Consider the following 14,425-nt stretch of genomic DNA (forward strand, 5'->3'; position numbering starts at 1 on the left):
AACTCAATGTATGCACATAACTGCAAGGCTGAGCTGCATTACCTGCTCTTAAATCCACATAGGTCCCTATAGTGCTGCAGTCCACCATATGGAAAGAAGTGGCTGCTGTGGTACCTACTTCATAGAATTCACTTTTTTAGTGATGTGCAGGAAGTAGATAAAAATAAACTATTATTAAGGCAGGATTCCTTTCCATATATATTAATGATATATTACATACATGCTGTGGTTTCTTGTAGAGGTGAGGTCTCAGTGCCCCAAGTCACTGCAATTCTGAATATAAGACAATAAATGTAACTATTTCTTGCCTTATGGAAGCCCACTGGCATAAGAGTAAAACCAATTACATTTCTTATGACTATTTTTGGATTAGCCATCACACAAGATTACAGTGGGCACAATCTTCAAAAATAATCCGCGACAAACCATGAAGAAAATCTTGTTATCATCGTATTGATAGAAAATTGGGTATGGTCACCTTGTTCCAAGAGCAAGATTCATTATACCAAAATCTTTCCAATTTGTCAAACATGATACTTGTCAAACATGATTTTAAAACCTCTATATTCTACAACACACCTTAGTGATCCATACTATAATGTAGCACTGTCCTTATCTTTAGGAAGTTTTCAGCCCTATTGAACTTCCTGTCATCGACCGTATTTATATTTTCTCAGTGGTGACATTATTCTTTCTCCAAACGACTACCCTATCAGTGACTGCATGGTATCACAAAGAAACCAAGACACATGTTGAGTTCTAGTATATTGGCAACCTGTGCTGTTATAGTTGCTATTATTTCTATTGTCACTAAATGCTTTCTTGGTCTAATCTTAAAGTAACAAATATCTATGAAGAACAAAGTTCAGATGAAAAAGCACAGCTACATCTATACCCAAAAGGTTCCTTAGAAGAAGGAGGTGTGATAAAAATGTTATTTTTAATCTATCAGTGAGATATTTACTGTCTTCTTGGCTCAGGTTTCAATACCTGCCAGGTAGTCCGATACTATTATCTGCCTAATTCATGCAAAGCTGTCTCTTATTTCTAAAGACATCTGGATAATCAGAGCTTTATTGTATTTGCACCTGTGTTACTCTTTTAGCATGTGACATGGTGAAAATGACATGTCGGCCAGGCTGACAGTATTCAATTAGCAATAATTTTATCTAAGCACAGTTGTGAAACAAAATTTGGTATATGCCTTTTCTCACAGATATGCTGATAAAATTTGGTCTAGATTTGTCATACCTGGGACTTAGTGGAGACGTACATTAGGAGCCCAGTCAGACCATATTCCTAGTGTGGACAGTGGAGAGTGGAAAATCTCTTTATTGGGACCAGTATGATTAAAAGACATCTTTGAGGATACCTGTTTTTCTGCACTGACTATAAAGAAAGCTGAAAGTGACCATGACCATAGCTTGATACTTCAGCTAAAGTGAATCTGGAGTGAAGGGAGTTGTTAAAACCCCTTTAGGCTTTTAAACTTTTCTCCTATGCTGAGGTTACTGGCCCAACTTCACCTTCTCTATCCTTTTCCTATAGGTATTTTCTAGTTTTGTTGACCCTTCTCATTTTTTAGTAATGTAATTGATAGAACTGTGAGATGAGGAATTTAATACCTATAAGCACTATGGACTAACAGTCCTTAAGAAAGTATATCAGAATGTCAGAAAATTGTGAATTATCCTCAAACTGTGGATATATTGAACAGAAAATGGCAGAAGGGTTTTAAAAATGGATGATCCTTATGAGGGAGAAATAATTATGTATTTCAGAAATACATAGTTTAAGCAACAGTCTGAATTTCCTGAAGCTGTGGTACTTTGCCTTTTATATTTAAATTATAGCTGGCTTATAAACACATTAGTTAGCAAGTCCTTTAGCAAGCTTAATAATTCATAAATCATATTTTCCTGTATAATAGACCCTGTTTCCCTACGAAGCTTACGATATTTATGATGGCTCCAAGAAAATTAATCAGAATAGATGCAAATATAATGACATTCCTGGCCAAGTAGGTCTCATTAATCCAGCAGCAAGTTTTCCGGAGCATTAAGGGTAAACATTTGTAATCCTCTGCTGTGGTGATTAGCACAAGAGCAGAGTGCAGCATAATCAGAATAGAAAATTGAATGACCATTGGTATCACCCTGGAAAGAAAAATAAGAGAACCCAGCATTAAACCACATCACAATACTACTGCTAATAAAAATAAATGTGCAAACAGTTAACCCTAGGAAAAATCAGTTTTCATAAATCTGAGACAATTACTCCGGGGGGGAAAAAAAAGAGAGAGAGAGAGAGAGAGAGAGAGAGAGAGAGAGAGGGAGAGAGAGAGAGAAGCAGAGGCATGTTCCATAGGTCTGTTACTATTTCACTTGTTTTCTTGCTGAGAAACTGCTGTTGAAGAAATAAGCCAGGGAAATTGTTGCCAGTGCCTCTGTCTGTCTACCTAGGGTCTGAACAATCAGAGCATCCCTTCTTTCAGCATTCAGTTGTCCCTTAAGTTGCTTTTGGAGCAAATCTATTCACACTGTAGGATTCTGACTCCACCTGTGTATGAACTGCTTCCCAACCCCAGTAGGCTAGCTTTCTGTGGGCAGTTTGGAAGAGTGATATTTTGTATACAGCACAACACAGGTATCTTGAAATTGTACTACATTTTTGGTCTCAAACTGTAAACTCAGAAATGACCAGTAAAACAATGCAGCCTGATTTCTGGCATGTCAGAAAATGGTAATTACAGATATGCAAGATTTTCCTGATTTTAATTAATAGTGGGTCAACTGCGGCTAAGAATGTCATCAATTTTAAAACAAACAAACTGATCTACTGTTTTCATGGAAGACATTCAAAATATAAATCATATGAAAATATGTTCTGTGGTCGAAAAATTTTAAAATAAAACATGTAATTTGGCATACCGTAAACACTTCATTCATGTGAATGTGATCTTTATCCAAGTATTGTTAAATATGTACATTGAATAGACAATTAAATTCCTTTGAGTAAACCATTAAAACCAGAATTTCTTCTTGTCAATCTTTCATTATATTTTTCTAAATTTGTTCCTTTTTTTCTTGCTTAAATCTGGGACATGAAGTCAATCAAGTAACTGACATGCCTGAGAAATGTGGTAAATTGTTTTAATTCACTGAGAACAAAGCACTCAGCACTTCATAAATCAAGTTTATTGTCCCTGTTTCTGCCAGTTATTGTCCTTTCATATCTCTTTTCCCAAAGATTTTTATTTCAATTAAACCCATGCAAATTAAAAGTAACTCCACTGCTTCTGTAAAGTTCCCATCTCTTCACACTCCTTTCCCTTGCCTTTTTGCAATACAGAGTAATTAAGTAATTAAAATTTCTAGTAACCTAGTTGTATACATGCTAGTACTCTACAGTGACATAATTGTAATTTCTCACAGGAAAAAAATCTTTGAAAGAGATTTGAAAGAGATCAGAGCATTCCAGGGAGACTTCTGCAATTCCAGGTAGCAAAGTGCAGGTGAGATGTACTCTGGTTCTTTAAGCCTTTGTAAGAGTATGTTTTATCTTATTGAAAACATGAAGATTCAGATTTGACTACACATCCACTATCCCTCATCTTGTTGAGTAAGGTACAATACTACCCCTATGCCTGGGCCTTATTGCAAGACAAATTTAAGGGTGTAAGTGGAAACAGCAGTGAAAATATCACCACAGCTTTTCTATCCTAGTTTGTCAGTATGTTTAGATCAGCCATATCCACTCCCTGAATCCGAGTGGGCTATATTTCAACTTACCTGGAATTGTCCTCAGTTTCAGGCTATTCAGATTTGGATTTAGCAGAGCAAATTCTGAACTGGATCTAAGCTATGGTTTCTATGTGTAGGAGTCCAGAAAAAAAAAGAATAGCTCAATAGATAATAAACAGAAAAAGTGTTATATGCATAAGATGATAGTTTTTTTGTAGTACCAAATTATGTTACAAAACATTTTGAAATAGTATACGAAAAATACCAAAATGGAAACTCTGTTCCCTAATGACCTGAAATAAAATGATTTACACATTAATGTCCCTTGAGAGCTTCCATGTGGTAATATTAGTTTTGAAACTCTTCTCATGATGTACTATTAGTACACAATGTTATCTTACATTTGTTTCAGCATTTCAGTCCTACAAGACTTTCCAAATATTTGCATGTGATGAACACAGAACACAGTGGAGCTTCCCAGAAAAGTTTCATTCCTTCAGCAAGCTCATTCAGAATTTTGAAGGAAAGAACAATGTAGCCAGAGAAAACAAATTGCATTTGGGAAGAGTGAATAATGAAGAAACAAAGACTGGAGCAGAAGCCACAGATTTCATCCTGTACAACTAAAAGTTTCGTCACAAAAATCTCAAGATTCACTGAAAGTCCCAATGACACCAAGCAGGCTATGTGACAATGCTTTGAGAACAGCTTCTGTCTGTGAAAATACACAGAAGGCCACTGATGCTTACTGTAAGAGCAAAATATGTTCATGGATACACTCAGGATATCCTCATGAATAGAGTATAGGAAAAAGGAGGTATGTGTGAAATCAACAATCCTGGAGACAGAAGCCTTTTCTTCATGGAACTGATAGTTCATGGACACTAAATATTCTAGTTTTTCTCTCACTACTATATAGAGAGATAAGAAGTAGTACAGTCTCCATGAAAGAAGACTATACTGTGAAAAAAAAATATACAAAAACACTAATATGTTTAAGAGACAACAATGTAGAATCATAGAATCATAGAATATCCCGAGTTGGAAGGGACCCATAAGGATCATCTAGTCCAACTCTTGGCACTGCACAGGTCTGCCCAAAGCTTAGACCATGTGACTAAGTGCACAGTTCAATCGCTTTTTAAATTCAGACAGGCTTGGTGCAGTGACTACGTCCCTGGGGAGCCTGTTCCAGTGTCCGATCACCCTCTCAGTGAAGAACCTCTTCCTGATGTCCAGCCTAAACTTCCCCCGCCTCAGCTTAACACCATTCCCGCTGGTCCTATCACTGGTGTTTACAGTGAATAGGTCACCTGCCTCTCCACTTCCCTTCATGAGAAAGTTGTAGACCGCGATGTGGTCCCCCCTCAGCCTCCTCTTCTCCAGGCTGAACAGGCCCAGTGCCCTCAGCCGCTCCTCATACGTCTTCCCCTCTAGGCCCTTCACCATCTTCATCGCCCTCCTCTGGACACTCTCCAACAGTTTAATGTCCTTTTTGTACTGTGGTGCCCAGAACTGCACACAGTACTTCGAGGTGAGGCCGCACCAGTGCACAGTAGAGTGGGACAATCACCTCCCTCGACTGACTAGTGATGCCGTGCTTGATGCATCCCAGGATACGGTTGGCCTTCCTGGCTGTCAGGGCACACTGCTGGCTCATATTCAACTTGCTGTCAACCACAACCCCCAGATCCCTCTCTGCAGGGCTGCTCTCCAGCGTCTCATTGCCCAGTCTGTACGTATAGCCAGGGTTGCCCCGTCCCACGTGCAGGACCCGGCACTTGCCTTTGTTAAACTTCATGTGATTGGTGATCGCCCAGCTCTCCAGTCTGTCCAGATCTCTCTGCAAGGCCTTTCCACCCTCATCAGAGTCCACAATTCCTCCAAGTTTGGTGTCGTCGGCAAATTTGCTCAAAACACCTTCTAGTCCTACATCCACATCATTTATAAAGACATTGAAGAGGACTGGCCCTAAAATGGAGCCTTGAGGGACCCCACTAGTGACCATCCACCAGCCAGATGTGGCCCCATTAACCACAACACTTTGAGCCCTGCCCGTCAGCCAATTGCTCACCCATTGTATGATGGTTTTGTTAAGTTGTATGCTGGACATTTTGTCCAGTAGGATCCTATGGGAAACCGTGTCAAAAGCCTTGCTGAAGTCCAAAAATATCACATCAGCTGGTTTCCCTTGGTCAACTAGATGGGTGATCTTATCATAAAAGGAAATCAAATTTGTTAGGCAGGACCTACCCCTCATGAACCCACGTTGGCTGGGACCAATGACTGCATTGTCCCCCAGGTGCACCTCAGTAGCTTCAAGAATCTTCTTCTCCATAATTTTATCAGGCACTGACGTGAGACTGACAGGCCTGTAATTGCTAGGGTCTTCTTTCTTACCCTTCTTGAAAACTGGGACAATATTTACCAGCTTCCAGTCTACTGGGACCTCTCCAGATTCCCAAGATCATTGAAAAATAATTGAAAGAGGTCCTGCGATGACATCAGCCAGCTCTTTAAGCACCCTGAGATGGATCCCATCCGGACCCATGGACTTGTATGGATCCAGGTGGAACAGCAAATCCTGCGCACGTTCAGGGTCGGTAGGGAGTTTGTCATTCCCACCGTCATCATGGTCCTCCTGCTCAGGGCACCCAGGGACCCGAAGCCCATCATCAGAGACGAGTTTAAGAGACAGCAATGTAGTCAAGGAAGAGACAATAAAGCCAGGAAAAAGCTGCACAATAGTCATGGAGAACTAGTCAAGAGAGTCAAGAGAGCTCATCAAGAGAGCTGTGTAGTTAGGATATTCATCTCACTGCATAGCGGTCTCATATTTATTCAGCCGAAAGGCACCTTGAGGTCCACTGACTGACTGGTTCTCTAGTGGTTATATTTTGAACCCAGGACATGGACTCTGGGTTTCAAAAGTTATGTGAAATAAACTCTTTTGGCTTCCTACGCTACAACAATATTTTGCAGTAGGTAAATGACTGAGATCCTTTTTGGAACTGAGAGTTTTTATTAATAACTCAGATGCAGATAGACAGCCTATTCATGCATATGTGTCCAATACAGCAGACCTAAACTGACCCAGCTTTAAATGAAATCAAAATAAAGCTTTCAAAAAGTTTGAGGTCAAGACTCAAGATGTCAAACCTGAGGACACTAAACATGAGTTCTTATTTTGGACTGTCGCACTACACATTTAAGACCAAATGTTATTGTATTATGGTACAATACAGGGAGCAGCTAGGGACCTAAGACTGGGATATCAATCCAAAATGCAATGCAACCTGCCTAGGCACCTGAGAAACCATGGCTTTGTATTTATTTATAATACATATGTAGGGAACAAGAATTCTTCTGTTGTAGCTATTCTGTTACATATTGATGTTTGTCTCATCCAAGTCTGCTTATGATAAAAACAAAATTAAACTGTGCACACCTAAGAAGTCCCAGAGAATCAGCCCAGTATCTGTGTAAAGATTATATTGGCAGCATGCTGATAGGATCAAGTACAGCAGAAGATATAACAGAGGTTATAAGAAAAGGAACAAGACATAATATGTTTCTGTCTAAGAACTTCTCTCAGAAGTGCATGGGATAGATCCCCTTTTCATTGAAGAAGCAATTTAAGGCCAAATGATTTTCTTTTCCAGGGGTCCCCTAATGTCAGAATAGAGTTTGAAATGGAGTTTTTTGCCTTCCCTCTTTCTGGTTCACAGTCGTAAATCAAGAGTTGTGGAGCCAGAAGGAAAATTTATGTAAAACAAAGGATGCAGATGTTTTAAATGAACAATTTGAAAACTGTTTTTCTCCCCTCACAAGAACAACCCAGTGAAAAACTGTCAGAAATAAGAGTAGCACAGAAGTCTGCTCTAGTATGACCTGTTGCCCATGTGAGCATATAGAAAGTTTATTGCAGGAGATGAATCAAACTCCCAAGCCTTTCAGATGGAAAAGATGAATCACTGCAAAGTTGGCAATGCAACTTAATGGCTTCATAGAGGATAATTACAATAGAAATATGGCATTAATTTATGTCACTTAGAGTAACGACTCAATATTTCAAAGCATGAAAGCTACTGCAAAGATTCTTAAATTCTGTGAGGTACCTATCTGTTGTGGTTTAGCCCGGCTGGCAGTCAAACACCACACAGCCGTTCGCTCACCCTCCCCCCTCCCTCTCCGGGATGGGGGAGAGAAACGGGAAAGTGAAGCCTGTGAGTTGAGATAAAGACAGTTTATTAAGACAGGGAAAAGAATAACAACAATAATAATAATAATAATAGTATTAATAGTAATAATGTGTACGAAATAAGTGATGCACAATGCAATTGCTCACCACCCGTTGACCGATGCCCAGCCTATCCCCGAGCAGCCGGCCACACCTCCACCCCGGCTAGCCACCCCTATATATTGTTCAGCATGACATCAGATGGTATGGAATACCCCTTTGGCCAGTTTGGGTCAGCTGTCCTGGGTCTGTCCCCTCCCAGCTTCTGCTGCATCCCTAGCCTGCTCGCTAGCAGGACAGAGAGAGGCTGAAAAGTCCTTGGCTTGGTGTAAGCACTGCTCTACAACAATTAAAACATCAGCATGTTATCAGCGCTTTTCTCATCCTAATCCAAAACATAGCACCCTGCCAGCTACTAGGAGGAAAATTAACTCTGTCCTAACTGAAACCAGGACACTATCCTATCAGGGGAAAGTATGAATGAATCCAATATTTATCCTGCAGGAGACATATATAAACTGAGATAAAATTCTGCAACTCCCTTACACAAGAGTTATAATAACAGAAAGATAAGTTAACTTTTCTGTTAAGTAAAGTTAGTCTTTGTTCTTTTTGCAATTGCTTGATGAAGTGCTGGATGAGGCCCTGGGCAACTTGATCTACTGGGTGGCATCCCTGCCCATGGCAGGGGGTTGGAACTAGATGATCTTTAAGGTCATCCAACTCAAGCAATTCTGTGATTCTATGATTACCTTTTTTAGCACACAGACCTAGGCAACCTACATGGGAAATTCTCTGAAGATCCTTAGTAAGATATCCTTTATGATGATTTAAATAATGTTTCTTTTACTGTGTTTCCAGAAATTCCCAAAAGACTCAGCTTAGCAAAATATTCAAACGTACTTAAACAAACACATAATTCCATCCCTGTTCAACAAAGCACCAAAGCATAAATCGAAAAGCTCTAAAATATGTTGATAGGGTAAGTTACCATGAGGGGTGTGAATTATACAGTTTGTTAGTTTTTCCGTGTAAATGATATCCATGCTCTCCTCCTATGGTACTTCTCTGATATCTACTAGAGGTATAAACATAAGTGTTTAAGATTCTCTGAATCCAAATCCTGCCTAACTTAGTGATACCTTGTTCATGTGCTTATACTCATAAGTGGAATTGGTTTTTGAACAGAAATTTTAGAAATCTGAATTTATCGGAACTTATTTCCTCATTCAATACATTTAAATAAATCTTCTTGTTCAGATCCCCTCATCTTTTTCATCTTTTTTTTTTTTTTTTTTTTTTTTTTTTGGCCTTGCTCACCTTTTGAACACTCCTCATTTAACAACTATGCTTTATTAAGACTGAAGACTGAAACATATTTCTGAAGTAAAGTATCAGAACTTGAAAAAATGAAGCCGAAAATTTGGCTTCTTAAATCTTTACAGTGGTCTTCTGAAAGGACATCAGAACTGCCATGAAGTACCTGATAACTTACTCAAATCCTCTTTCTCAAAGGGATAGTGGTAGTTAGTCTTTCCCCAGATATCTTCCCAGGTTCTATTAACCAACTTCTGAGGCAATCCTGGGGCCAAGGTTCCACAATTTTGTTTAAAAACCTCTGCTTATCTTATCTGGTAGGAAATAATATAGGAAATATCTAAACTTTTTTTTCCCATTTATTATATTTACAGCCTGTTTAATATTCAGTGACAAAAAGGTCCAAAGAATTTGTGAAGTGCAGGGGAAAACACAAATTACTGTGCAATATGGGAAACCAGAATGAGAGACAGCTGCAGGCATAGCAGCTATATGACTCCTTCTCTAATTCCAGTGGCACTAGATACTGTCATGAGAATTAACAGAGATGAATTTGTGCAGATAGAAAAAATGTCATGTATTTTTGCTGGTATAGTAGTGATTGATATAGCAGCAGAAATAATTTTAGAAAACAGGTTCCATTAATAAGACCCATAAATCACATACTGAGAAAAAGCAAAAATAACAGCTACCAGAAGTGAAAAATTTTGAATGTGCATTGGGAGAAAGACTTTAGACAAGCAAACAAACTTACTACTATTAGAGTAATATAGCACATAAGGAACAGCACAAGGTCAGTCACTACTCTGGGTACATTCCCATCAAGGAACAACTATGGAATACATGGTACACCACTGCTGCAGAATGCAATTACCGACCTGCATCCAATCACTGTTTTGTTATTCGGGGACATAAACATGGTGAACAAGGCCTTCTAAACATGATCCAAGAAATATTGCTGGATGATTATAACATAAGCTTGTTATTTCATATACAAGTACTGCATTTTCAAGGTCATTGTCCAGGAAGCCATAAGCTAAGGTTCATCTGAGTGGTAGAAACCACTTGACAATTATGCTCATCTGGGCATTTCCATTTGGGCACTTGTTCAAAGATCAAATGGGATTAGAGGCTTGCTTTAGCGACAGTTGATGTTCTGCTGGCTTTGCTATGATGTTAGAAAACTGACTGTACTCCTTATATATAATCTTGTTTTGTTAAGTAGTAGACTGAAAGGCCAATTGGTGGGCTTGACTATGTTACACATGTGAACATATAGGTCACAGCTGTGTCAGTTTCTTCATTTTGATAGGAACTTGTTGTTTGGTCAGTCCCAGACAGAAGCAGAAGTGGGAAAAGGTCTACCAGATCATTTACTGCTGCTGCTTCTTAAGGGCAAAATATTGCTTTCCCCAGCTAGGTAATAAATATCTTTAGCAACAAAGCACAACAGTACAACTTTCTAATGTAGCATGTAAGGAACAAAACCAAAACAATCACTGATTGTTACTTTGTAAAAACAGTTTTAAGTCTGGATCATGTTTTATTTGAATGCAGAAAGCACCAGACCATGCCATGTCAAATTTTTGTAAGACGAAGTTCACACTTATCTCAGTGGGAGTTCTGCTTAAAAACATAATATTATAATGTCAGTAGATACTACTGTCTCTCACATGAAAATGTGAAGTTTCAGAGAATGTGATACAAAAGCAGATAATTGGGGGGGGGGGGGGGGGGGTGGTGCGTAGGAGGAAGGGCAAAAATATTTCCAAAGAGTTTGGGGAACAAGCAGTTTATTGGCTCATTCCACATCTGCTAGCAATGTTATCCCATTATTTCCCCAAGAGTGCCTTCAGATATACAGTAATATATTTCTGTATTTACCTGGAAGAAGGAAGTAAGCTTTGGATAGCGGTGATAAACACAAGAACAATAAATGCGCATACCAAGTTTGATTTGAATACTTCATCCCGCATTTGAGAATACTGGAATAAAAAGAAAAAAAAAGAAGAGCAAATTAGCTGTTAACCCAGTGATTTCATAAAGACTGATGCATATGAGAGGTTTGGGGGAAGAGCTAATAAGTCAATAATTCTGAATTTATTTTTAAAATCCAAGCACAACAAATAAATCACAAATACACTGGTAAAATACTTATTGAACATAAGTCTCTAATTTTCATTTGTACTATGAAATGGTTTTGTTGGCTGTCTCTTTTTCCAATTTATTTGCCTAAAATGAATGAATAGATACTAGAGGGTTCTGCTGCTGAATACAGTACTAAAAACATAACTGCTTCACCAAAGGAATTGTGGGTTTCTTCACCTGAAAGCAAACACAAAAGTAACCTGTCTGCGTGCGTTATATTACAGAGGTGTCCCTGGGCTTTCCATATTGATACCTTTCTGCTTTCTTTTTTAATTATTTTAAATGCACCCAATTTGGGACATTCTGTAGCTAGGATGTAGGTTGTTATGTCTGCACCCTGACATTTCCAGAGGCTGTACAGAAACTTGTCAATGTGGGCATTCTCCAAGGAGAAAATGAGGATATTATTATGTAAAAGATCATTTGAAGTGCATTATTACTATAATTTATTGTAAAGGTATTTTTTCCCCAGCATATTGGACCACTAAAAATGCTAGCAGGCTCCCATTCTATTGGAGTTAGCCAGAATTGGCTAACAGATACATCAATAAATCATAGTGGGTCAGTAAATTGCAGTGAATCAGATTAAGTAGAAATGTTGCCTAAATCTTCAGCTGGTATTAACACTGCTAATTTAATGAAACTCTAATCATTTATGGCAGATGAAGATTGGTCCATAGACGTATTTATCCTATACAGATGACAACAAATTTTCTTCACCTAATGATCAATCCCATAGGAGCTTGTCTCAGTCATTTTTCTTCCTCTGAACAGTAAATCCATTTTATTTAAACTCTTTTGAGGGATCTGAGAGTTACATATGCAGAAGAAAAGTAAACCAGAATCAAAGAAATATCTGATATCAGGATATTTCTCCAGGAGTTTGAAAATAAGGCAAATTGCAGTTATAAATGCCTGAAGAGTTTTATAATTGAGAAAAATAAAAAGCAATTAAGAACTGTATCAGCAACATGCATTGAGAGGGTTCATATGCGTACTCCTGCATTTTACTGCTAAACTGTTCTTGAAGGAAGATCCTGTCTAGACTTAGGCTATACTCATACAGACTATACAGACTCAAGCTTCTGAAACAGGAAAAGGGCTTCTCTTTCCTGCTCCCATTTGCTTTGAGTAAGAGATGTGTTTGTTTGTTGACGCCTTTCATTTTGGATCCTCCTCTGCCATGATTATACCCTGTGTCTGCTGTTTTCAGAAGCAGTACTGTTTTGACATGATTTTTGATGGTGCTCAAAGGCATCTACACTTCATTCTGCTGCTGAAAGCACAGAGGCACTGACCCCAATTTCATGTGCAGGAAAACAGAACTGCATCAGTCTGCTTGAATAATGGACCCAGTCTTTTTTGGTTGTGGCACAAAGAGAACCAAAGGGAGAAAGACACATTTCTTAAAATATAACATTAAATCCTAAATATTACTTAGGAAAATTATAGCAAATTAATTGAATGAAATACAGACATGGAATTGCTCACTGTGTCAAGCGTTATGTCAAAGGATGAATGCTGTGGTCTAATCAGTAACAAAGTTGTGATGAGAAATTTTTATTGTCTCTGAAGCAGCACAAACACCCATGATAAACGTAGCATTTCTCTAACAGCCTATCCTTTTATGACTTGGAGAAGTCATTAAGGATAAATTAAGCCTCAAGACTCTTCCGTAAATATGGAAAGGCACGTAGCCTGCTGGAGCCAAGTAGAGTGGTAGAAAGAGTCGTGATGAGACGTACTCTGTAATCAAAGCTGTAGCTGCAAAGTCACACAGGCCTACACGCACTGGCATGACTTGTTTATTGTGCAGCGGGAGCTCCTCCTTGATTCCTAAGGGACTTGAGCCATTTGTCTTGAGCTTTGGGCTGTTGGATGGCACTGTTTATCCATGCCCAGCCAGCTAGCTGAAATTTGGCTCAAATAAATAAGGCCAAGTTTTCTCTGCCAAGTTTATGTTGCTCATTTTTTGAGGAAAAACTTTATTATGAGAGTGACTGAGCACTGATAGGTTGCCCAGAGAGGTTGTGGAGTCTCCTTCCCTGGAGATATTCAACAGCTATCTGGACATAACCCTGGGAAATGTGCTCCATGGGACCCTTCTTGAGCGGGTAGGTTGGACTCCAGAGATCCCTTCCAACCTTAACTATGCTGTGATTCTGTGATTCACCACCTCTCAGTTTTTCCCAGAGCTCCTTGGAAGGTGAGTGCTGGACATGCGATAGGCTTTATATGTTCACCTAGAGCGTTTGCACACTGGATAGGAAGATAGTTGGCTTTATGCTCATTGTTCCTCTTTTGGATGAAAGGGGAGACAGTGTTTTTTTGTTTTGTTTTGTTTTTGCCTTCAGAGCGATGATGTTTGTGCTGCTGGAAAAGCTTCTACAATTTCTGCTGGGCAGGCACGGAAGAAGATGGAAACTCAAGGCGGGAAAAGGGATGGATGAACTTCTGAGAAGAACAAAGAGTCTACACAGACCCTGTTGTAAATCAATAACAGAAAAGAAGATGCTAAACAGGCTCAGAATTTGCCAAGTGTTTCTTCCAGAGCTTCTTGGCTCTGCACTGGAAGTTTCTGAATCAAAGGAAAGAGGTGAGGCTTATTTCTGCGAGGATATGGGATGAAGGAAGTGCAAGGTTTGTTTTCTAGTCATTTAACTTCTCACCCATCTGAACCTTTTATACAGAGAAATTCAAATATTTAGGTCTAATTTTGACCTAAGATAACCTGTACTGAGAAATTCAAAGCTCTTTTGATATTTTAAGTGTGCTCATCTCACAGAAAATACACAGACACTCCACCTCTAAGCCCAGTCTTATTTATGATCTCAGTACAAACACACATGAGGGCTTAGGATATCTTTATACAAATCTTTACACTGGAAACTCTCCTTAGCAAAAACCCTACCAGAATGCAAAATTCCTTACCCCGTTTCTATGATTTATCTTCTCTGAAAATACATGCTACTGATGT

General features: G+C 38.9%; 1 protein-coding gene across 2 annotated transcripts in view; it reads right to left on the reverse strand.

Moving 5' to 3' along the window:
- ADCY8 (adenylate cyclase 8) overlaps window positions 1-14,425 on the reverse strand; it is a 127,980-nt gene that overhangs the window by 25,834 nt on the left and 87,721 nt on the right. For both annotated transcript variants that reach the window (XM_040547186.1, XM_040547185.1), the window contains 2 exons: window positions 11,185-11,285; window positions 1,955-2,156 (listed from right to left, as the gene is read on the reverse strand). In XM_040547186.1, the coding sequence (XP_040403120.1) occupies window positions 1,955-2,156; window positions 11,185-11,285 (303 nt within the window). The remainder of the gene's footprint in view (window positions 1-1,954; window positions 2,157-11,184; window positions 11,286-14,425) is intronic.

Source organism: Cygnus olor, chromosome 2, assembly GCF_009769625.2.
Source record: "Cygnus olor isolate bCygOlo1 chromosome 2, bCygOlo1.pri.v2, whole genome shotgun sequence".
NCBI lineage: Eukaryota > Metazoa > Chordata > Aves > Anseriformes > Anatidae > Cygnus > Cygnus olor.